The following is a 25,350-nucleotide window of genomic DNA, read 5'->3' as shown; positions in this document are numbered from 1 at the left end:
AATATATAATCTTCATAACTGAATCAAATGTGATTAATACTTTGACAGTAACTTCATTGATTTGTTTATTTCTCTTAACTAACTAACAAATGCAAAATAAATCTTTGTTTACTGAGTTATTGTGATGATGTCACGCGCTGACATCAGTGGGGGAGGGGCTGTACCAGTCTCTCCCGAATCCTGTCAATCATACCATGACGTCATGTATCCGGAGCGTTTCCGGTGCAGGAGGGACAGGCCTCCGTTTTCCTGAGGGAGAGACACACAGGTGGGTCAAGTTAAAGCTCAGCAGCAAAGAACAACTTCCGAAACAGGGGGTTCAGCCTTCGAAATAAAAGCTCGTAATGTGGACCTGATTTGGTGCGATTTGTTAAATGGATCTCTATGTTTATGAGAATATTTGAATGTGTGGAGGAGGTGTGATATATCTGAGCTGCGTTTGGCTGTAAAAAAAAGACAAATGAAAACGAAATGATGATTTCAATTGCTGTTATAAACTGTAACATCGACTTTTCGTAAAGTTAATCAATCCAGAAAAATTTAATATTGTAGAAGCAGCAGATCAGTAACAGGTTTAACTCACTGGTCAATTTTCTAATCTGCTTTTGTAAAGACTTTTCATTTTTATTTTCAGCTGTACTAATGGATCTTGTTTCGATGCTTTTCTTATTATCATTTTGTCAATCAGCATAATTTATTTTTATTTCTATATTATTATTATTATTATTACTTTTATTGATAGTAGCAATAGTATTTATCATTATTTAACTATTTTTTACTGTTTTTGTTTTCTATTTTTTACCTCATTTTGTTGCTTTTCAGTTTTGTATGTTGTGTTTATAATTTGATTCCCATTGTTGGGGTTGTTGTTGTTGTTATTATCATTATTGTTGTTATTCCTGTTGTTGTTGTTATGCAAAATGTGAATAGATATATTAACTATATCTGCTATGCACCGATATGTATAAAACATTTAATTAACTATGTAAATGTCTGTACAGGAAATCTCCACTCACAAATGATACATATTAAAAGTCATTCCACTGAGGACTTGCCAATTTTTTTAATCCTTCCCTTTTCAATGTTTTTATTCCAATGTTGTTGTGTTTGGGTAATTTTTTCCTCTCTTTTTTCTTTCTTTCTCTCCTGGACAGTGTGTTGTAAATACTGGCACATGTTCATTTTTATTAATTAATTTATTAAATTCGTTTTTTAATGTCAGGTTATGGTTAGTGTTGAACACCTCAGAAGTGATTCTGAAGCAGTGACGTGACTTAGGTTTTATTGTGAAACTCCTCAGACCGGAAGCGGGGTTTATTTTGTCCAGCTTGTTCTGGGTGATCCGACCTGAATTCAGCCATATTCCCACTGACCAGCCACACCGGCAGCTGCCTCTAACTGACCCAAAAACCGCCTGTAATCCCCCGGCGCGTTGGCTCTCGGTGCTGACGGACATTTTGAGCCCAGCAGAGCAGGTACCGATGCTCCCAGACCCGTTCCCGGGCTGATACACCGAGTAACGGTTATGGAGCAGCGGCGGCCAAGCTGAGTCGACGCTGTTCCCGACGTCCCGATTTCTGAGAGGAAAGTCCAGATTTACCGGATTAAAGCTCATGCGGAGGACGGACAGACTCGGGCCTGCAGGCTGTTCGGCTCACGAAGCAACACTGCGACGGTAACCGGTGGAGACGCAGCGACAGACCGTTAAGCGGAGGCTCAAAATGTCGGGAATGTTTTCCCGGAGCTAACGGGCTAGCTGCTGCTAGCAGACTCGGCAGGAAGCGGAGCCCCGGCGGCAGCGCACACTCGGAGGGAGCGGCAGGTTGCGGTGGGAGAATTAGCCGGACAGCGAACGCCAGTCCTTGGTCAGTATGTCGGCTCAGGAGCGCCTGAAGCGGCTGGAGGAGCTGCTGCTGGAGCAGAAGGCGGCGGGTTGCCTCAGCATGGAGGCGCTGCTCGACCTGCTACTCTGCCTCTACATAGAGTGCTCCAACTCCCCGCTGAAGAGGGAGAAGCACATCACCGACTTCCTGGAGTGGGGTAAGAACCGGGAGATATTCTTCCACCTGTTCCTGGATCAGGTCTCAGCACAAAATCTGTCACGCTGCACACGCTCACGGTCCTGGGACTCCTCAGGTATTCGCTAGGGACCCTGGTGGTGTTTTTATGGACACCTGGAAAGTCCTGGAAAGGGAGTGTTGGGGTCCTTGCGACCTTTGAAGGTCGTCTTAAGTATTCTAGAATCAGTCCAGGAATGTTTAAAGATCTTTAGGGGCCCCACGAGGGTTCTTGGAAGTCGGGGAAGCGTTCAGGGCTTCTGACAGATCAGGTTAAAGGGGGCAAAGAAGTTTAAGATCCGCTCAATTTTAAAAGGGTCCGTCCTCAGTGGGTGTGGCTGTTGGAAAAGGGAAACCAAAAGGTTTCTAGTAAACCTCTAACAGTTTGAGTCTCCACAGGAGGGGAGGGTCCTTGAAGGAGTAATGATGGTTCCAGGATTCTGTAGTTGATTCAGGGTTCTGAAGAATTTCAGGGGGGGAGGGCATTCAAGGGTCTTTAAGACAAAAATCAGTAAAGTTTGAGTCCTGGAATTAGGACTCAGGAGACCTTGAGGGTTGTGGTAGTTGAAGTCTTTCCTGGATTCTGGGTGCGAGGACTGCAGCTGCTTGCTGGCCCAGTTCGGCCTACTTTGTTCTGGTTCAATCTGTCTCTGTTTCACACTGTCCTGGTTTCTGTGACCTGGATCCAGCAGCTACTTGAGTTTCTGATTTTTCTGCTGCACTGAAGACTCGACTGGTCAATATCCAAAATGATGAGCTAAGTGATCAATTAGCTGATCAGGTGATTGACGTGAAGTTTGATAAGAAAATCTGTCAATTTCAATTAGTTCAGTCCAACAAAAACATCTGATTTAAACTCAGAATGACATCAGTTACCATGGTGACGTGTTCAGCATCACTTGCCATCAGTCACCATCAGTTTCTGTGGTGATATATTCAGCATCTGTAACCCTGATCATGTTCAGTATCAGTTGCCATGGTGATTAAGTAAATGAAACGCTAGCACACCTGCTGCCACGTGGATCCTTTGTCATGTGTGTGAATCCTGTGGTACCACCCTCTGGTCTTAGGTGGGTTGACGTGTTTTGGCCCAGTTCCAGTCTGAACTGAACCACATCGAGTTAAACCAAACCTAATCCTGAATCTGGATCAGACTGTATCTTGATTGGATGGTGAGCTTGCCAGAGCCCCACCCTCCCACTGCTCTGTGGAGTTCTGCTGTCAGACCCCATGGAGACCAGAATCCATTGGGTCTCAGGACCCTGGAGGTTTCTCTGGGTCCACCTGGTTCCAGGTTTAGTTCAGTCAGGAGGAGGCAGGACTACTGCGGCTCTGATGTGTTTCTATTCTGGTTTATGTGTGTCTATGTGTGTGTGACCCAGATAAATCTGATCCCAGATCAGATGAATTAAAGATGAGTGAGGGGTCTACGGGTTCTGCAGGGTCCTAGTGCCGTGACTGTTCTTCATGATGATCCTCATGTTCAGTGTTGTTTGTTTTTCAGAACCTTTGCATTAATGTGTGTTTGCAGTGAAACCCTTCACCACCACAGTGAAAGACATGCGGCTGCACAGAGACGACTTCGAGATGCTGAAGGTGATTGGCCGAGGAGCCTTTGGAGAGGTATGGCTTTCTGTTTCACCCCTGTGTGTTCTTCACTTCAGTGTGTTTCTGTTCTTCCTGCTTAGGATTATTAAACTTCATGTAAAGATGCAGGTCCAACAGCAGTCGAAGCTCCCAGAACCGGACCATCCTCCATGCTGCTTCGCTCTGATAAAATCCTGATTTTATAATAAAGTCACTGTTAGGAAACTTCAGCTGGACTTACATGGACCATGATTTCCTACAGTCCAATGACATAGTGCCACACAGGTGGCAGGAAGCTGTAGCAGACACTCAGAGATCAGGTCAACACACACAAGAAGGTTGGCCTTCAGCACATTCACAAATGAATCTGATTCTTCTTCTGTGGTGGTTTAGTTGCAGCATTGGGTCTGTGTGTGTCTGATGTCATTCATTAACTCACCTGCACACACGTGACATGGTTCATGCAGTCGGCCTGTCAATCATTCGGCATGAAGACCTCCTTACCAAGTTCAACATAACCAGGTTATCTTCTGGTTAGCTGGTTTAACCAATCCTGACTCACTAACCAGGACTATAATGGACTTAATCAGTAAACCAAGCCTCATGTTCGGTTCTGAGATTAAAGATGAGCACATACAAAAAAATCACCTGAAGTTCCTCTAATTGGAACGGAGCCATCATTAACCCTTACAACTTCTCTAGATCTGCAGCGCTCCCGGGTGCTATCACTTATTTTGTCAACAGTGTTTCAGAAACGGTAGTGTGTGGGGTAAGTTGTGATGGATAGTTACCCTTCAGGTGATCTACAGACGTTTTGTAGACATTTATATCCCATCCAGGAGGTTTATAATCCAGCCACTAAATGTAGTTTTATTCAGAGGCTCTATCTGGTCAATCCACAATGATCCATGATAACAGCATTATTTATCACATTTCATCATAAAAAGATCACCATCACTACTATGTTACTAAGAGTGTAAATGTGTTTATTCAGCGACGCTGGTAAATCCACAATGAGTGATCCATGATGAATGTATCAATACATTAAGCAACATCATCACATTTTTGTAATTAAAAAAAAGATTGCCATCACTATTATGTTGCTATGAGACTTCTAGTCACTGCTTGCCGAAGTTTTGACCAATCAGAGCGCTTAAACTGACGGTAATGTCCAATCAGGAGCAGCCAAAGATCAAGAAGTGAGCAGAAAGTTCTGTGTGTGTGAGAAGAAGAAAAATAATGCTCCTCTATGGCTGGAATAAAGCCAAGATGTTTTTGATGCACGGTGGCACCACCAAGCAGCTGAGTTTTGTGAGGATAGCAGGTCAATAGTAGCAGAAATAACTGCTAATGGCATAAAACACCTACAGGAAAAAGTGTTTTACCAGCAGCCAGTAATGACCTGATTGAATCTGTCTTTCTCCACACAACTCATCAGTACCAGCTCTTTGGCCTTTGCTCGCTCTTTTTTGTTGTAGTCATGCGACATCTGCTCCGAGCGTGCTCCGTCTTTTTTAGTTTTACCTGAGCGTGTGAAGGGTGCGGATCACGACATGTTAGCGCCTCTGGCGGAGTTTGTTCCGGAGAACAGAAACGCCATCATGTTCAACATCATCATACAACTTTTCTGTTCATTTTCACTGCTCGACAGCTCCAGTAACTCAGCTGCTCTGCGGCATGTTTAGTGGTGAAGCAGTGAAAAGGTCCCCCCTCAGTTTCCTGCCCAATCGCGTTCCCAACAATATTTAGGTTATTTAAAGCAGTGTTTTGTGTATAAGAGAAATTCACATCCGAACCGAACTGAAAATGGTATGAACGGCCCAGAACTAACCCATCTGCTCTGGTTCTGGATGTTCTCAGCAGTCGCACATTAGACCTGCTGAATGTGACCATCGGTCTTGGATCAAGCCGTTTCCACGGCATTGTTTCCACGCAAAACAAAAATATTTTTCCTTTGTGTTTTTGAAATTATGCTTTAACACAACAGAATGAAAAATATATCCGTGCAGGAGAAAACGCAAAGAGGATCAGAAGCGATGTAGTGTGCATGCCAGGCCTCTAGTGGGCAGAGGAACTTTGCAGTGACACACCCAGGTGTGTACAGCATCCTCATACGACCGCAAAGCAGAACACAACAACATGTTTACGTGTCGGCCGCTTGTTATCTGGTGCATATAATCTGACGACATAAATACTCGACCAGGAACAGGTTTTGCTTCAACAGACCAAATAAATGAAAAAGATGACACAGATGTGGGTTAAGCAGGGTCTGAGTGCATGTGCGCCAGATTTCGCTCTGGAGGCCGTTGCCAAATCTTTGCAGTGTGAACAAGAGGCCAGAACTCATAACTTTAGCGTTTTATTGTCTCAGCGTTGTGATGTAAACGGGGCTGATGACTCTCGGTGTGGCTGGAATTTTTCACACAAGAAGAAACGAAGTCTGAACAGCAGAGTGTTCATGTCCGGCCTGGTGGTGACTCCTAAACCGGGTCAGACCCAGCAGGATGTGAGCGTGTCTGGGACTTCCTGTTCACACTGGAGCTGCTGGAAACGTGACTGCGGGGTTTCTCTGTAGGGCTGGGATCAGCTCTTCAAACCACAGCAGCGCTGGACACCCTGCTGTGTTCATGTGTATGCATCCTCCGCATACCAGAGGACAGGTTTGTGTCGCTGTCCTTGTGAGGACCATCCCTGCTGCCACACTCAGCCTGGTCCTCTCCGAACCAGGACGACCAGAACAGAAGCTGGTCTGTAGTTTACATTGCAGCTGAGTGAGTGATTGGACAGCTGAAGCATGGATGGGCGGGGTGTTCTTCATCATAGAGATTAGACTGAAAACACGTTGAAGAACCAGAACACTTGGTCCAATCAATCTGAAGCATTGGGACTGGAAGAGAACAGTCTGGAAACACCTGGAGATGGTGGACATGGACGTTAGAAGTGATTATAAAATGCATCTGATGGAGCTGATGCAGACGGAAATGAGGGCAAACAGACCCACATCCGACACAGTCTGTGTCAGTGTCTCTCTCCCCTCTCTCTTTTAGTCTGTAGCTACGTTTACATGGAGCACTTTTAATCCGGTCAACATCCAATCAGAATAAATGCGTCATGTAAACATGTCGGCTTGATCGGAAATAATTTTCACTCCGATCAAGAGGGGAGGTTTAAGCTGGAACAAATAACCCTGTTTACACTCATTCCGATTGTTTTGTGGCGATGTTGTTTCTGTGCATGCATGAACCACGTGGAGGTCATGTGATGTAGGTTTCAGAGAAGACTTGAGCAATGGCAGATGAAACTTTTTTGTTAGAAACTGAAAGAGTTAAGGATTATTGTTCATTTTGACAGTCAAAAGGTTCAAAGTAAAAAATAAAAACAAAAAGAAGACACTTCTTCCCAACTAGTAGGCGCTGCGCATGTCGAAAGCGCTGCGATCGTATTACATCATGTAAATACAGCTGATCAGATCACTTTATCTAGCGGTATGTCAACATGTCAGCTGGAATCGCCGATCAGATCAGATTTGTCAGAGTAAACGTAGCTTGTGTTAAGTTCTCTCCCCTTTTTCTCCATCTGTCGATTTCGCTTGCCCATCTCTCTCTCTCACTTTGTGTTAAAGTCTAGCCAGTCTCTCTCTCTCTCGCCCTTCTCTCTCTCAGTCTGTGCTTAGGTCTCTCGCCCATCTCGCTCTGTTGTCTGTCGCCCCTCTCTCTCTGTGTTTATCGCCCACCTTGCTCTCCATGTTGCCTTTATGCTCTCTCTCTCTCTCTCTCTCTCTGTCTCTCTCTTAGTCTGTTTTGATGTCTCTCGTCCATCTCAGGTTGCCGTGGTGAAGATGAAGAACACTGAAAGGGTGTATGCGATGAAGATCCTCAATAAGTGGGAGATGCTAAAGAGAGCTGAAGTGGGTGTTGTCTTCATCACGTCTTCATCACACCTTCATCCTCTGTATCATGTGGCACGTAGCTGTGATGTCATCATGTTGCTGTGTTCTCTGTGCAGACGGCGTGTTTCCGTGAGGAGCGTGACGTTCTGGTCAAAGGAGACAGTCAGTGGATCACCACTCTGCATTACGCCTTCCAGGACGAGAACTTCCTGGTTAGTTCTGCTTTCAGTGGACCCGTCTCAGAGTTCTGGTTCCTCCGGTTGGTAACGTCTCGTGTACCTGTGTGTTCCTGTCCTGCAGTACCTTGTGATGGATTACTACGTGGGCGGAGACCTGCTGACGCTGCTCAGTAAGTTTGAGGATCGTCTTCCTGAGGACATGGCAAAGTTCTACGTGGCGGAGATGGTTCTGGCGATCCACTCCATCCACCAGCAGCACTACATCCACAGGTACACTGGGATTACTGGGAATACTAGGAATGTCCTCTCGGTACAGTGGGTGAATTTTACACAGGAATGTCAACTCATCATGTGCTCTTGTTACCGTCTACTTGCCAAGGTAACAACAATGAAGCACAGTCCACATAACAGATTCTTTCAGTCACATGACCATTTCCACAGGAAGTGTTGTTCCTAGCAGCAGTGTCCTCTGGGAGATGTAGTCACATCCTGCTTTGCCCTTATCCTGAACTTTATTTAAGGCAAGACCAGTTTGTTCAGCACCTGGTCAATGTTGAGATCTTTTTCCTTTTTCTTCCTCTTCGTGTCTTCTTTCAGACTAGTGAAAGAAGAATGTTAAAACTTCACATTCTAGGTGTTTATTTCACAATACTTTGCATGTGCACCCAAATCTCTTCAAACCTTACTTACAGTTTGCCGTTTTACGCGAACCCCAGCGCGTCCAGGGCGTTTTCTTTCCACCAGTCTAAAGAAGATGTATAGAGGGAGGAAAAACAAAAATCTCAGAAGAAATCTGGTGGTGAAAAAACAGGGTTCTTACCTGCTGTGTGTCGCCTTAAGCAAAAAGTTTAAGAAAACCTGCAGAGCAAAGAAAATAGTCTTTATGTGAGGACCAAACCAGAAAAGTTTCATTGTGATATCTGTTAAATTTGACGCTACTCACCTGCAGCCTCGCCTTAAACACGGAGGTGGACACAGGGACAGTTTATGTCTCAGCGCGTCCTCTTTCTGACCTTGTGATGAGATGGACAGCTTGTTGGTGGACATGAAGCCCTGACTGACGGCTTATTTGTGGCTATAATGTCATCATGATGTCATCATGTTGTTTTCAGAGACATCAAGCCCGACAACGTCCTGCTGGACGTCAATGGTCACATCCGGCTCGCAGACTTCGGTTCATGTCTCCGCATGATGGAGGACGGCACGGTAACACACACACACGTGCCTATGCTTGAGTCACAGGTATGCTGGTGCAGGTGTGTCATGGCTCCTCCTCCTGTGGCTGCTGCAGGTGCAGTCCTCAGTGGCGGTGGGGACTCCAGACTACATCTCCCCAGAGATCCTGCAGGCGATGGAGGACGGGATGGGCCGCTATGGGCCCGAGTGCGACTGGTGGTCTCTGGGAGTCTGCATGTACGAGATGCTGTACGGAGAGACGCCGTTCTATGCTGAGTCGCTGGTGGAGACTTATGGAAAGATCATGAATCACGAGGTCAGAACCACTGAGACCTCCATGAGTAATGACATTACTGTAACTGTTAAGTAATCAGATTACTGTGGCAGTTCTGATCCCAGTGTTGCTACAACGTCGAGCTGTGTCCTGTGCTGCCGTTTCCAGGTTACATTTGTCTCCAGACCCTCGTCCTACTTCCTGTTTCTAAATCTGAACTTGTTTCCCTCGGTGGACGGACGTCTCACTCTGCTGTCCTGTCTCGCTAGCACCCCCCTCTGGCTAACAGCCTCACTCTGGTTCTTCCCCAGGAGCGGTTCCAGTTCCCCTCCCATGTGAGCGACGTGTCTGAAGACGCCAAGGATCTGATCCAGCGCCTGCTGTGTTCCAGAGAACGACGGCTCGGACTCAACGGGATCTCAGACTTCAAGAGCCACGCGTTCTTCAGCGGGATAAACTGGGACAACATCCGGTCTGCGGAGGCCCCCTACATCCCTGACGTGTCATCACCCACTGACACCTCCAACTTTGATGTGGATGACGATGTCTTGAAGAACCCGGTAAGGACTGGACCATCAACATGACACCTGCAGCAGCTGAGAGTTCAGAGTAAAGATGGTTCTGTTTCCTACAGGACATCAGCCCTCCGGTGTCTCACACCGGCTTCACCGGGCAGCATCTTCCCTTCGTCGGCTTCACGTTCACCACCGACAGCTGCTTCTCCGACCGCAGCTCCATCAGCCAGGCAGCGCCGGGGGTCCGGCAGGAGGAGGGGGGAGGCGGAGGGCAGGAAGTGGAGGCTTTCGAGAGGAGGATCCGACGGCTGGAGCAGGAGAAACAGGAGCTGAACCGGAAACTGCAGGGTGAGACTCAGAACCTCCGCGGCTCTGTGTTAAAGTCCAGAGGCCTCATGTACAAAGGAATGCATAGATTTCATACTGAAAAACAGCATCAAAACTGGACAAATAGACACACCCAGAAATGTTCTGATGTTTGAATCTGTGTGTACGTTTGCTCCTGCACATCTTTGCTTGATACATCCCAATTAACTTGGAATTGAGCACAACTTCACATGACGTTTGAATCACCTTGTCCCCTCCCATTAATCCTTCAAACTCTGCAAAGCTTCAAACCTCTATCGTTTATATCATCAGCAGTTTCTCAGGAGTGGTAGTGTGTAACTCTGTGGAGTAAATTGTGATGGATAGCTACTCTTTAGGTGATCTATGGACATTTTCCAGGCATTTATATCCCATCCAGGAGGTTTATAATCCAGCTGCAAAATGTTGTTTATTCAAAGGCTCTATCTGGTAAATCCACAATGATCCATGATAACAGCATTATTTATCACGTTTCATCATAAAAAGATCACTATCACTACTATGTTGCTAAGAGACCTCTATTTAGACCTGGACATGATGATGAAGCCACTTCCTGTCAGACTTTCCACCAATCAGAGAGCTTAGATTGACGGTAACGTCCAATCAGGAGCAGCCAAAGATCAACCAGTGAGCAGAAAGTTCTATGTGTGTGTGAAAAGAAGAAAAATAATGCTCCTCTATGGCTGGAATAAAGCCAAGAAGACGTTTCTGATGCACGGTGGCGCCACAAAGCAGCTGAGCTGGAGTTGGTTTAGTGAGGATAGCAGGTAAATAGTAGCAGGAATAACTGGAAATGAGGAAAAAGTGGAAACATGGAAATAGTTTCTGTTGTGTGTTTGTTTCAATAACAATATTTTTTCTCCTGAAAGCCAAGACTTGAGAGAATGATGAGATGAGAAAAGGCTTGGTCACTGTTGTGCTATTTCTACAAAGTTCTGTTAGTAATAAATTTTTTGGTTCGTCGTTATGCTGCTATATCTGTTGATATAATTTTAACCTAAGGGTTGACCAAAAATAACAATGGCTTAGAGTTTTAAGGGTTAATAAATATGCAAGTGAGTATAAATACGTAGCATTCTTTAACCTTTTGTCAAAATATCTATGACAAACATGCCACAAAAGTAGAAAAGGAAGAATTCTCCTAACGTCCGGGTGTCTCTGCAGAGTCCACTCAGGCCTTGGCAGCTCCGGCTCGAGGAGGAACTCTGACTCGGGACAAAGAAATCAAGAAGCTGAACGAGGAGATCGAGCGTCTGAAGAAGAAATTGGCAGGTCAGACGATGTCTGATTTTCTAACTTGGTAGTTTTTAACAGCGTCCTGGTTTTAAACCTCTCTGTTGTGTGGCAGACTCTGATAGGCTGGAGCACCAGCTGGAGGAGGCGGTTACGCTCAGACAGGACTACGAGAGCTCCGCCTCCAAACTTAAAACCCTGGAGAAACAGGTGAAGACGCTGAGACAGGAAAAGGATGAAGTCCACAAGGTAAACGGAGCTGCTCGCTGTACTTTGATGTGAGACTCTTCATTTTTGCTGGATCAGCTGATGGTCCTCTTCATCCTCCTCTGAGCAGCAACTGGCCGACTCTCTGGACCGCCTGAGAAGTCAGACCAAAGAGCTGAAGGAAGCCCACTCTCAGAGGAAGCTGGCCCTGCAGGAGTTCTCGGAACTGTCGGAGAGGATGGCCGAACTCCGCTCCTCCAAGCAGCGGCTGTCCCGTCAGCTCCGAGACAAAGAGGAGGAGATGGATGCACTCCTGCAGAAGATGGACGCCATGAGGCAGGAAATCCGCAAAACAGAGAAGAACCGCAAGGAGGTTAGTGAGGGGAGGGAGGTGATGATATCAGGACTTGCGCCGACCTTCCTGCTGCACAGATTTACCAGTTTTTGTTCAGACAGTAAACACAGCAGCATCTAAACGGTCCAGTAGAACTTCTATTTATCATTTCAACAAGTCTTCTTCACTTCCTGTCTGGGCTTCTCACCTTAGTCTTCCTCATGCTGAGTAGACAAAGTGTGAAGGTTAGTCTGATCTGAAATCAACTTTGTCAGGATAAAAATAAACATCAAGTGAAGGAGTTGGAGCTGTAGCTCATTCCTGTGGTCTTTGTTGCTCTTCATTTCCTGCACCTCCTCCTGAGTTCCAGCAGAGGGAGACAAACCCTGTAACTTCACTTATCTGCGCTTGATAATCCAAGATATCTTCAGATACATTTTCTAATGCTCAGTAAGCTTGTTCAGGACCTGTACGTTACCACAACAACTTTATATTTTTTGTACATCAATCTTGAATGAAAACATAAAAGCATGATGCACAGTTTAGAAGAGATTTCAGTTTTTTTTTTTTTTTTTTTTGGTCCAAACATGTTAGAAGATCCAAATCTGTAAAAACTGGACCCATCATGACCAAACTTGACATGTTGAACAGGTGAACGTGGAGGCTGATCTACATTTTTACTTCATGCCTGATGGTTCTGTGTTGGTTTTTCAGCTGGAGGCTCAGTTGGACGAGGCCAAGGCGGAGGCGTCGAAGGAGAGGAAGCTGAGGGAGAACAGCGAGGTTTACTCCAAGCAGCTGGAGACGGAGCTGCAGAGCCTGAAGGTGAGATGCTTCGTCATCCACATCCGGGTCAGGACTTTAGTTCTTTACATGTTCACATCCAACAAAAGCTATGCAACAAGCTGCTGGAAGGAAAGAACAGCTGCTGGTATTTACACCTCAACCAGTCTGAACCAGACTAGACCAAACGGGACCAGACTGGACCAGACCGAGCTAAACTGGACCTGAATGAACTAAACTAGACCAGATAGAATCAGACTGAGTACAAATGGATCAGACTAAATTCAGCTGAACCACACAAAACCTGACTGAACTAGACTGAACCAAACCCAGTTAATACAGGACCAGACCACTTTAACCTGAACCAGACTGAACTACACCAAACCAGACTAGACAAGACTAAACCAGCATGAAACAGCATGAACTGGCCAGATAGAACCAGACTGAACTAGACTAGACCAGACATTACCAAACTGAGCCAGACTGAACTAGGCCGGGTTAAACAGAACCAAACTGGATTAGGTTGAGTTTAATTGGACCAGATAGAGGTCCTAACCCAGGTGAATGTCTGCTAAGTCCAGTAATAACTGGACATGCTTGTGGTTGGACCTTAGTCTAGTACTGACTCTTGTTCTGATTGTGGTCCCAGTCTCAGCAGGGTCGAGGAGCAGCAGCTGGGGGGGCGGAGTCACAGCAGGAGCTGTCCCGTTTGAAGGCGGAGCTTGATAAGAAGGTTCTGTTCTATGAAGAGGAGCTGCTGAGGCGGGACATGACCCACTCCAACGAGCTCAAGACCCTCCGCAAAGACCTGCAGGAGTCTGAGGGGGCTCAGCTCACCTCCAACAAGGAGCTGCTGCAGCTCAGAGACAAGCTGGAAAAGGCTAAAAGGGACAGGTGAGTCCAGAACCAGAGACGAGTCCAGGATCAGACCAGAGGCAGGGGAGTCCTGAACCAGGTGTGTCTGTGTCCCTGCAGGCAGTCCGAGATGGATGAGGCTGTTTCTGCTCTGAAGGAGAAACATGAACGAGAGAAGAACCTGCTGACAGAAGAGAACCGCAAACTGACGGCAGAGACAGACAAGGTGATTCGATTCTGCAGAAGTTCTGCTGTGGTTCTGCAGGCCTCACATGTGGTTCTGCTGTGGTTCTGCAGAAGTTCTGCCGTGGTTCTGCAGGCCTCACATGTGGTTCTGCAGGCCTCACATGTGGTTCTGCTGTTGTTCTGCAGAAGTTCTGCTGTGGTTCTGCAGGCCTCACATGTGGTTCTGCTGTTGTTCTGCAGAAGTTCTGCTGTGGTTCTGCAGGCCTCACATGTGGTTCTGCTGTGGTTCTGTAACTTTGTGTCTTCTTCTCCAGCTGTGTTCGTTTGTGGACAACCTGACTGCTCAGAACCGGCAGCTGGAGGACGAGCTCCAGGACCTGTCATCTAAAAAGGAGAGCGTGGCCCACTGGGAGGCTCAGATAGCGGAGATCATCCAGTGGTGAGTCTCTGGTCTGACCCGGGACGTGGCGCTCGGCCACTGGGGGCGCTAAAACTAACGCTGCTGTGTCCGCTATGTTTAGGGTCAGCGACGAGAAGGACGCTCGAGGCTACCTGCAGGCTCTGGCCACCAAGATGACGGAGGAACTGGAGACACTGCGCAGTTCCAGTCTGGGAACCAGACCTCTGGTAACACACAAATCCACTCAGAACCAGAACCCAGACAGTTCAAATCTCAGTCACCACCTGGCCATTCTGGAGTTCTGGACAGTCAGTCAGTATTCAGTTTTAGGGATGTCATGTGACCCACCTGCCTGCAGCTCTCAGGTGTAATCATGCCTGGTTTGAAGGTTACTGAGGCAGAGGAGGTCTGTTTACCTGACTTTAGGTAAACATCTAGGATTGTTGCACCCGTTCAGGTGTGTCAGCCGTCCTGACTCTGTGATTGTTTTTTACCTGCGTGTTAGCCTGAGTCAGGAGTGGCCACGCCCCCTAGGAAGCCCTGGCCTCCTATTGGTGGGGACAGAAGGGTGAGTTTTTATTTATTTATTTGTTATCACTTTTTGCCAATCAGGACCCTCATCAGAGGGGGGTCCATCACGCTTGCATGGCTCTGGCTTTCATGTGGACCATCCATGGTAAGCTCCAGAACATCAGATCTGAGTTCTGGACCACCTTTTTATGGTTTCTGTGGTGTCGAACTGGAACAAAAATCACTTCTGAAGGTTCTAAAATTCTTTCAGGAAGCCAGTGAAGATAGTCCGAATCATGTGGATCAGTCGTTAGAGTCTTTGAAAGAGTTCTGGATCCTAATTATCAATTTTTCATAGAAAATTATCTGAAAAAAATGGAGGAGATAATGAACTTCAATGGATGAGTAAAGATTTTTTCAGTTTCTCTGGTCTGCCAGAACCAGCAGGTCAGAGCTCAGATTGTGTTTTCAGATTTTTGGAGATTTTAGGAAGAGACAGCAAGCTTTCATAGAGTCGAGGTTTTGTAAGTTTAAGTTGGTTTGAAAGGAATTTTCTCAGCATCTTAGAAAGATCTGGAAGTTCAGGAGAGGGATGTTAAGACTGTGTGGATGCTGGATGCTGCTTAAATGAAACGCCAACATCTTTTTTTTTCTTTCTTTCCTGTTTATTTAGTCCATTACATCTTTTATATACTCATTTTTATATCATTATAGTGGTGGGACTTTAACACGTTAATTACGATTAATTAAATTTAAAAAATGCCACTTTAAAAAAATGATTGCAGTTTGCGTTCCGAACAACCCGGAACGATTTCTGAGACTTTTTCTGGTGATATTTTGGAAACTGACTCAAAAGCACGTTTACATCTTCTCAATGAGCAGCTTCCGCCCTCCTCCGTCCATCAGCGCCTACAGCTGCAGTCAGGAGACGTTGGCCTCTGCTCCAGACTGCTGCTGGCTGATCCCGTCCTGGCTTACCGGCGGATATTAATGAGCAATGTGGAGGAAAACATTTAAAGAGTTAAAAGTTCTGTAACATGTTGTAGACTCCTAATGAGAGAACATCTGGAGCTGCTAGTTAAAGTGCTTAACTTTAACACTTTAACTTTAGCTCTGTTCATTTTGGGGCAGGGATATTTTCTGTTTCTCTTTCTATCATTTTGAATGTATATGCCATTAAATGCATTTTTTCAGACTTTACTAGAGCTTGAGTTTACAATTTTAATGCCTGTGTCTATGATTTGATTCAGTCGTCCTCTAAAATGCATTTAAAATTAAAAAATGCTGCTTTTTGGGACAAATGTTATCCGATTAAAATGCGATTAATCGAGGTTATTTAATTACAAAGCCTCTAATTAATCATTATTAATTTTTGGCAAGTTCTTGCTTGTGTGATTCTTATACACTCTTTATTCAGACCCTTTATAAATGTCCAAATAGAGGATTTAGGTTACTTCAGGTTGGTGGGGGGTCCTCACCCTTTACAATGGCCAAACACTCGGACACCATGTTTGGTTAGGGTTAGGGTGCTGTGTCATGATGTCATGAGAGAATGTGATAAAATGTCATGATATTTAATAGGACATCAGAATTTGTCATATTTATTGGAATGTCGGGATATTTCTTATGTCATAATATGATGTCATATGTCATGATATTGCATGGAATGTCATAAGTAATATTACTGGAATGTCATGATATGTCATCAGCCATCTTCTGCTCTGACATGACATTATAAACTCTGTCACAGTGCTTATTGGCAGCTTTGATTGGCTCACTGGTCCATTTGCCTTTGTGTGAAAGGGGGACACAAACATGAGTTCTGTGTTACCCCAGTAACCATGATGTTGGTGGGGTTTTGATAAAAAAAACACTGTACTTCAGGGTGTATTTCTGTGTCCTGACATAGGACCCGCTGTGGAAGGTGCGTCGCAGCCAGAAACTGGACATGTCGGCCCGTCTGGAGCTCCAGTCGGCTCTGGATGCTGAGATCAGAGCCAAACAGCTCGTTCAGGAGGAGCTGCGCAAAGTCAAGGCTTCCAACATCAACTTGGAGAGGTCAGAGGTCACACCAAGCCCCCCCCTCCTTTCACCTGTGTGTGTGTGTGTCCTTACCTGGCTGTGTGTGTGTGTGTCTGCAGTAAGCTGAAGGACTCTGAAGAGAAGAGCAGGGAGATGGTGGAGCAGATGGAGAATCTCAGGAAGGAGGTGGAGGAGAGCCGCTCCCGCTCTGACAAAGGTGTGCCTATTAACCCCGCCCACCTAGACAAACCCCTCCCCCTCAGTTTTTGGTTGTTGTTATGAAAACCACATGAATGTTGGGGTGATTTCGTCCAAAACAGTTTAAACCTCTTGTAGGTTTGTCATGGATGCTGATGGGAATTTTAGGATTCATTCCAGTAGTCCTTTAAGGCTCCCAGTAGTTTCTGTGCACCATCAACTGAAAACCAGTTCTGTGTGGAACCTTTTATGTCTACAGGTCTAAAGCTTCCAGACTTCCAGGACTCCATCTTTGAATACTTTAACACGTCTCCTCTGGCTCCAGACCTCACCTTCAGAGTGAGTCGCCTATCTGCCTCTCTCCTCCCTGTCTGACCAATCACAGTTAGCATCACAGATACAACAGGTCACATGCTGATGATGTCACATAGGTGTAGCTGTTGACTCAAGTTGTTGTTGCTTGTTTTTTTTTTACTTTTTGTAACATTGAGGCGTCAGTTTGCTCCACCTCCTCACTGCTCGCCCTTTGGGAAGAAGTAAGTTCACCTGGCTGTCACCCACAATCCTCAGCGTATTTGTCCTCACAACCTTCTGTCTGTCCTCTACCTATCTGGTCTGACCTCAGTTATAATGAGACAGAAGACCACGCCCATATCACATGATCCAATCCATTTGATTAAACTCCGCCCACACTCGAAGGCCCTTGTGGCAGCAGTCCTTCCTTATCTGTGAATACTGAACACTAAAGTAGTACTACATTAGGGAATACTGTTATAGTACCTCATATTACTGTAGAAACACTGCAGTTAATATTAGAAATACTACAGTAAATCTAACCTGTAGTATTTCTGTTAGTATTTCTTCTCTGTAGTATCACCATAGTTGTTTTACTACCTGAATCATATTCTAAAAGAACTACATTTAGAAGTACTAAGTTAGTACATCAGTGGAGTAATAATATAGTAGTACTAACTGTCACATGAACATGAACGAACAGGGGATCATGATCAGCTGATCACCTGGTCATTTTCTTTTACCTGCAGACTGCAGACATTGACTCCGCCCCTCTGAAATCTGAGACCATGACCCCTTCACCTTCCTCTACCTTTGAACATGAGGTCAGTTGTTGTACTTCTAGTTTACAGTTCCACAGAAGTGTTTGTTTACCGGACTGAACCAGTTCTTTTTGGGTCTACAGGATGGGAAAGCAGCATCTGTCCCTGAAAGCCCCTCCCCCACCTTCCAGAGCTCAGCGGTGACCACACCAAAGGTACGCCAACCCGTCTCACACCTGAGTGGTCCGTTTCAGGTTGTCTTTTTATTTTCTGTGGGTCGACTCGTTTTAGTAAAGCTTTGTTTGGCTGGTTTGTATTTCAGCCCAAAGCCCACCAGCTGAGCATCAAGACGTTCTCTACTCCGACCCAGTGCACCCACTGCACCTCCCTGATGGTAGGCCTCAGCCGGCAAGGCTACGCCTGTGAAGGTAGATCCACTCTGATCCGATCCCACAGTACTTTAGAACTAGAACCCTGACCCAGGAGCACTGTGTTCGGTGTCTGACTGTGGTTCTGTCCGTCCTCAGTGTGCTCCTTCATCTGTCACGTGACCTGCAAAGACCACGCCCCCCTGGTCTGTCCAATCCCAGCAGAGCAGGCCAAGAGGCCACAAGGCATCGATGTGCAGAGGGGCATCGGAACCGCCTACAAAGGTTACGTCAGGGTGAGACCGCAGACCTGACCTGGTTCTGATTAATCCTTTCGTTTCTTTTTCATTCATTTCAAAAGAAAATGTATTTATTTATTTATTTATGGATGGATGGATGGGGAGGAAGGTGTGTGTGCTGGACCATGTGGGGCCGTTTTCAGGCTCTAAACACAATCACAACTCTCGTCTTCGTTTTATCTTCAGTAGTTTCTGGTGGTCATCTAGTGGTGGAGTTACAGATGACAACCATCTGAAACCCCACCCACTAAACAACTGCAGGTTAAATGACCGGAGGAGGAGGAAACTCTGTAGATTGTTGTGCTTCCAGGAGAAACCAAATCCTTCTTTGTCAGAGCCTCCATCTCTCCCAAACAGCATCAACAACCACTAATTCCTCCACCCTCAGAATCTCCCTCTGAACACAAGTCGTCTTCTGTGGCAGTTACATGGTCATTAAGTGTAGTTAAACTGGACCGCAGCAGCCTCGGAGTTTGAGGCTGAATCATCATGATTTGTTCTACTTAAAATCTGTGGATCAGACAACCCAGTGAGACTGGCCAGACTGTCAGGGTGAGATCTGGTTAAACCCTAAAACGCCGCTAGTTCGTGGACTATCGCTTATATTGTCAACTAGTTCTCAGAAACGGTAGTGTGTAACTGTGGGGTAAATTGTGATGGATAGCTTACCGTTTAGGGGATCTACGGACGTTTTCCCTGTCCAGGTTTATAATCCAGACACAAAATGTAGCGTTTGTTTAGAGACAATGAGGGATCCACCATAACACCATTATATATCACGTTCATAATAAAAATGATCATTTTTAGAATTTTGCTAAGAGACCGCTTATTTTGACCTGAAAATCATGACAAAACCACTTCCCTTCAAACTTTAGAGCAATATAAGAGTTTAAAAAAGGTCCAATCAGGAGCAGCCTAATATGAAAAAGTGACCAGAAAATTCTGTGTGTGCCTGAAAAGAACAAAAATTAATGGTCCTCTGGCTGGAATGAAGCCAAGAAAATGTTTAACACACAGTTGAGCCAAAAACAAGCAGAGTTGGAGTTGTTTTTGTTAGGATAGTAGGTAAATAGTAGCATAAATAACCAAATAGCAAAAAAGAAAAAATATGTAAATAGTTTCGTTTGTGTTTGTCAAGCAGCTTCATACACGGTTCAGCCCATCGTGTCCAGAGAGGGATGTGGCTTTTTTATTTTGGTTTTGGAACAAATATTTAAACAAAAACTGTATTTTTCTGTTTGGTTAGTCTTTAAATTGGACCGGACCAGAACCCAACACATATCCAGACTCCTTTGTTTCCTTTGTCAGGTCCCAAAACCCAGCGGCGTGAAGAAAGGCTGGCAGCGAGCGTTCGCTGTGGTTTCTGACTGCAAACTGTTCCTCTATGACATCCCAGAGGGGAAGTCCACCCAGCCGGGTGTTGTGGCCAGTCTGGTTCTGGATCTCAGGTAGACTCACCGGCTGCTCTACTCTCAGGATCCGGGTCAGGATGACTCGCTGCAGCTCTGATGTAAACAAATTCTGGTCTGTTACAGAGACGAGGATTTGACCGTCAGCTCCGTGTTGGCATCAGATGTGATCCACGCCACTAGGAAGGATGTCCCCTGCATCTTCAGGGTAGGAAACCCTGTGCTGTCTGAACCACCGTCTGGACCCGGCCCGTGCTCCGACCTGATTGTTGTTGTTTTCATCAGGTGACGTCCTCACAGCTGATCTCGCAGCTGTCCTCCGTGTCCCTGCTGGTCCTGGCAGAGAGTGAGGCAGAGAAGAAGAAGTGGGTCCGTATCCTGGAAGGTCTGCAGAGCATCCTGACCAAGAACCAGCTGAAGAGCCAGCAGGTCCACGTTCTGCACGAGGCCTACGACGCCTCGCTGCCCATCATCAAGACCACGCTCTCCGCTGCTGTGCTCGGTCAGTCACAGGACCAGGTTGTTGGTCCCATTAGATTCAGTTCTGACCAGGATCTGGTCTGTTGTTCTGTTGAGGTGGACCTGCAGGCTCATCAAACATCTGATGATTGATCAGTTTAATCTCATTCAGTCTTGATTTGATTTTTTTCTGCGTGCAGATCGGGAGAGGATCGCCCTGGGAACAGAAGACGGGCTGTTTGTGGTCGAGGTCACCAGAGATGGTGAGATACACACTTATGAACATTTGGACAGAGGGACAGGTAGACAAGACAGGTAGCCCTTTAGATGGATGGACAGACGGGTGTGCCTATAGACGGACGGGTAGACCTTTAGATGGATGGACAGACGGGTGCACCTACAGACGGACGGGTAGACCTTTAGATGGATGGACAGACGGGTGTGCCTAAAGACGGACAGGTAGACCTTTAGATGGATGGACAGACGGGTGCACCTACAGACGGACGGGTAGACCTTTAGATGGATGGACAGACGGGTGCACCTACAGACGGACGGGTAGACCTTTAGATGGATGGACAGACGGGTGTGCCTATAGACAGACAGGTAGACCTTTAGATGGATGGACAGACAGGTGCACCTACAGACGGATGGGTAGACCTTTAGAGGAACAGGTGGACCTGTAGACAGGCTGCAGTGACCCATCTTCTTCTCTCTGCAGTGATTGTTCGGGCCGCCGACAGTAAGAAGGTTTGTCAGATTGATCTGATCCCGAAGGAGAAGATCGTCGCTCTTCTCTGTGGTCGTAACCGCCATGTGCACCTTCACCCCTGGGGAGTTCTGGAGGGCGCAGAGTCCTCATTCGACATCAAGCTGGCGGAAACTAAAGGGTGCCAGGCTCTTACCACAGGTGTGCTCCGACCTGGAGGCCCCGCCTGCCTGCTGGCTGCCGTCAAACGTCAGGTCAGACGAGCGGCTGCTGCAGACCTCTGGTTCTGATACGGTCTCTGGTTCTGATATGGTTTGTTCTGACTCCGTGAGTCTGTCTACACCCTCAGGTTCAGTGCTACGAGATTACCCGAGCAAAGCCTCTCCATAAGAAATTGTGGGAGGTGCAGGCGCCTGGGGTCGTGCAGTGGTTGGGGATGCTCCGGGATCGACTGTGTGTAGGGTATCCATCTGGGTTCGCCCTGCTGGCCCTGCAGGGGGAGTCTTCCCCCATCAGCTTGGTGAACCCATCGGACCCATCCCTGGCCTTCTTGGCTCAGCAGCCTCTGGATGCCCTGCACGCCCTGGAGGTCGGGTCTAATGAGCTGCTGCTCTGCTTCAGTCAGCTCGGCATCTACGTGGACGGACAGGGCCGCCGGTCCCGGACGCAGGAGCTGATGTGGCCCGCCACGCCGCTCGCATGCTGTACGTCACCTGTACCAGTTCCTGTTTGAGTTGTTGTGGGTGTGGTCTGGTTTGACACCTGTCTCTCTCGTTAGGCTCTAACTCCTCCCACCTGACGGTCTACAGTGACTATGGGGTGGACGTTTTTGATATTCACACCACAGAGTGGGTCCAGACCATCTCCCTGTGCAAGGTAACCAATTACAACTCGTAACTGTCTGGTGACTGTTGTGAACCTGTTGAAAACTCTTTGTTCTGTAACCTGTTTTCAGATTAGACCTCTGAATGTTGAAGGGACACTAAACCTGCTGAGCTCAGAACCTCCTCGTCTGATTTACTTCCGCAACACCTCATCAGGTAACATCAGACCCACATACACCCGACTCCTCACAAACACCTGAATACAGATGTTAATGTCCCTTTACTTGTGTATCAGAGGGCGACCTCACCATCCCAGAGACATCGGAGCACAGCCGGAAGTTGATGGTCCGAACTCGCAGCAAAAGGAAGTTCCTGTTCAAGGTTCCTGAAGAGGAAAGACTGCAGCAGAGGAGGTGACTCAGCAGAATGCTAAACTGACACAAAAAGTGCTGTGTCAGCTCTTTAAATCTGTGACTTGGCGCATTGAAAAACCGATGAAACGTTTATGAAATGTTTGTTTGTGCATCAGGGAGATGCTGAGGGATCCTGAGCTCAGGTCCAAGATGATTTCTAACCCGACCAACTTCAACCATGTGGCCCACATGGGACCAGGAGATGGCATGCAGGTCCTGATGGACCTCCCTCTGGTAACTCTTCCTCTCTGCTCCTCCTCCTCTCCTCGTGCTCCCCTCCTCCCAGCATGTTCTCCTCCCTCACCTCATCCCGAACAACTCCGTTCATCACACTGACTCCTCCTCTCCTCTCTTCTCTTCTCTTCTGTCCCCCTGTCTCACCTTCCTCACCCCTTTTCCTCCTCCTTCTCCTCCTTGATGTTCAGGTTGGTGACCTCACCTCCCTCTCACCCTCCCCGTCTCCCTCTCCCTCCTCTTCCTCCTCCCGTCACACCCTCATCTCTCCCCCTTCCAACTTTGAGCACGTCTATCACATGACGTCGGCGTCGGCCGGCGCCTTCTTGCAGAAAGAGGCCTCCTCTTCCTCCTCCTCCCAGCAGAGTCTCCTGCAGCCTTCCTCCTCCTCTTCCTCCTCTCCCTCCATCTCCTCTCTGGGAAGGGTAGGCCACCTTCTCTCTTTTCCTCCTCCTCGTCAGTGGTCAGCTGTTCAGGTCACATGATGACCTCACGTGTGACTTGAATGCAACCACCTGATTTATTGATCTATTGATTGATAATCAGATGTGTGAAGACGTCCTGCAAACTCAGTATTAAAAACTGCTGCTAGTAATCGACTGATCAATAAATCTGCCCTTCATTCTCCTTTTAACAGATATTGATTATTGTCCTATTGATTGATCTTATATGGCAACAAACTCAGAACATGCACACGGACCTTGGACGGGTCCAAAATCCAGAACTTCAGAGGAGCCCTAAAGACAGCTGAACAAGAATTGATGTGTAACCGTCTTCCTGTGTGTGTTTGTGTAGAGTGTGATGCCTTCCTCTCAGGAGGACTCTGCTAAAGATAAGCCGCGCCCACTGTCCAGTATATCCCGGCAACAGAGGAGCAAGTCTCACATCACTCGCACAGCTTCAGGTAAACACACACACACCCTCATCCTGCTGAGCAGTGATGTTGCACAGCATTAAACTGTGATGTCATCCTCATCGATTGTGTGTTAATTGGTTCAGATTTTGGGGGAGGGGCCTCAACCCGGAGCACCTGTGACGTGGACCAGGACCTGGACAGAGAGGTAACACAGTTGTCAACAATCAAATGTGTCAACAATCAATACAGAACTTTTATGATCTCTCTCGGTCTCCCTCTCATTCCCTGCATGTGTTTTGGGTGTCTCTCACTCAGCCGGATTCGGACTCCACCAAACACTCGACCCCCTCGAACAGCTCCAACCCAAGCAGCCCCCCCAGCCCCAACTCTCCCCACCGCAGCCAGCTTACCCTGGATGGTCTGGACTATGAGCCCTGAGGCCCTGCGCCCACATGGCTGAGGACGGCTGAATGAACCAATCAAGCTGCAGACTGAAAGTTTAGCTTTTAATTTGAAGATTTTATTGTGACGGGGTGTCTTGAGTTTCCTGCTGCTTATATTTTGTTGGATTTTACCTGCTGGGAAGCCCCGCCCCCTTTTTAAAATCCCTTCTGACACCGTTGTGTGAGGATCTATACCTGGATGCGCCATGGGACCAGTCACTTCCTGTTCTTCTGTATTAAATAACTTCCTGTTGAGTTGTAGCATGTGTTAGCTGCTGAGCTAACTGTGGCTAATTCCTGACAGATGGGAGGTCTCACTCAAGAAAAAACACTGTATTAATTAATTTTAAAGTTTTGTTAAAGTTGCACATCATCATCATCATCATCATGGTTGTTGTAGAAGAAAAATTATTGTTAATTTTGTCAGTGATAATCTTTCCTTTTGCCCCTCCCCCCTCAGCCTGACCTGCCATCTGCTTTGGTGGGGCAGGTGAGTGGTTTCACACCTGAACACTACTGCTTTTTGTTTCTTCCAGAATCACCAGTTAAAGAATCTTTGTAATGATAAAATATTAGCAGCCAAAAACCACAATAAACCAAGCTAAAGAGAATCTGAGCCTCAGTGTCACACCTGCGATCACCTGCACAGGTAAACTACAGCTGCACAGGTTAATCGCATCTGAACAAATTGAATGCACCGGCACAAGAAAACCACACCTGAACAGGTAAACCACACCTGAACAGGTTACCTGCATCTAAACTGAGTAATCTGTAAATTTATAATGCACCAAAACAAGTTAAGTGCACCTACACACACACACACAGGTAAACTGCACCTGTAGGAAACAGGAGTTTTAGTTCTTTCCTTTTGGTCCAGCGTGCTGATCGTTTTCCATGAGAAAGTTTTCCAGATATTCCAGAACAAGTTTGGAAAACTTTCTCTGGAATATCTGGAAACAGACGAATGTCAGAAATCAGTTTTTTCTGTTTTCAGTTTTTGTTCATCTTAATATTTCACTAATAAAATGGCTCCACCTGTAGTAGCCGCCACCTCCAACAGGTGATGCAGGTGTCACCTGTTTGGAGTTTCTGCATCAGTGAAAAGAGTTTTTACATTAAAAAAGCAGCAGAATGAGTTCAGATGTTTCCAGCAGGGGGCAGCAAACATCATTTGACTTGCTTTACCGAGCAGGTCCTGTTGGTTGACCTGGGTCAGCTCTGGTTTATAATTTTACTGTATTTGACCTCTTTAGGGTCAGTGGATGACCCTTCTGGTCTCTGTCCTTCCAGGTTTAATTTCTTGGCTCAGCTGATGAGCATCACAGTTTAAATCCTGTAGAACTGAACTTGATCTGGTTCTGGTTTTAGCAGGTTTCTGCTTTGAGGCTGAAAATGGAAATCAGGTTTATTTCACCATTAATACGATTTATAAATAACTGCACACGGCTTCATAAATGTGGAGAAAATGAGGTGCATTTCTGTAAATTCTCAGCTCATCACTGGAGTGGAAACT

At 46.5% G+C, this 25,350-nt stretch overlaps 1 protein-coding gene across 5 annotated transcripts; it reads left to right on the top strand.

Moving 5' to 3' along the window:
* Positions 1-1,322: 1,322 nt before the first annotated feature.
* Positions 1,323-24,448, top strand: cdc42bpb (CDC42 binding protein kinase beta (DMPK-like)). 5 transcript variants are annotated; one of them, XM_041975414.1, is made up of 40 exons: positions 1,323-2,040; positions 3,589-3,680; positions 7,468-7,551; positions 7,650-7,745; positions 7,834-7,982; positions 8,825-8,918; positions 9,004-9,204; positions 9,474-9,722; positions 9,797-10,025; positions 11,208-11,315; positions 11,392-11,525; positions 11,614-11,856; positions 12,532-12,642; positions 13,250-13,494; positions 13,576-13,681; positions 13,956-14,080; positions 14,163-14,268; positions 14,547-14,609; positions 16,461-16,609; positions 16,693-16,790; positions 17,031-17,110; positions 17,263-17,307; positions 17,815-17,889; positions 17,970-18,041; positions 18,149-18,254; positions 18,354-18,490; positions 19,802-19,941; positions 20,029-20,110; positions 20,188-20,404; positions 20,562-20,624; positions 21,080-21,321; positions 21,417-21,771; positions 21,846-21,943; positions 22,023-22,107; positions 22,187-22,304; positions 22,421-22,538; positions 22,730-22,963; positions 23,334-23,442; positions 23,538-23,599; positions 23,710-24,448. In XM_041975414.1, exons 1-40 carry the CDS (start codon positions 1,872-1,874, stop codon positions 23,830-23,832), a joined length of 5,412 nt encoding a protein of 1,803 aa, XP_041831348.1. In that variant the 5' UTR covers positions 1,323-1,871; the 3' UTR covers positions 23,833-24,448. The 5 variants fall into 5 exon arrangements, with proteins under 5 accessions (XP_041831348.1, XP_041831350.1, XP_041831349.1 ...); XM_041975416.1 differs by lacking the exon at positions 14,547-14,609 and having other exon boundaries at positions 1,324-2,040; XM_041975415.1 differs by lacking the exon at positions 17,263-17,307 and having other exon boundaries at positions 1,324-2,040.
* Positions 24,449-25,350: the final 902 nt, after the last annotated feature.

The sequence above is a fragment of the Melanotaenia boesemani genome, chromosome 22, assembly GCF_017639745.1.
Source record: "Melanotaenia boesemani isolate fMelBoe1 chromosome 22, fMelBoe1.pri, whole genome shotgun sequence".
Lineage (NCBI taxonomy): Eukaryota > Metazoa > Chordata > Actinopteri > Atheriniformes > Melanotaeniidae > Melanotaenia > Melanotaenia boesemani.
The sequence above is the reverse complement of the archived record's forward strand: the minus strand, read 5'-3'. Positions and strand labels throughout refer to the sequence as shown.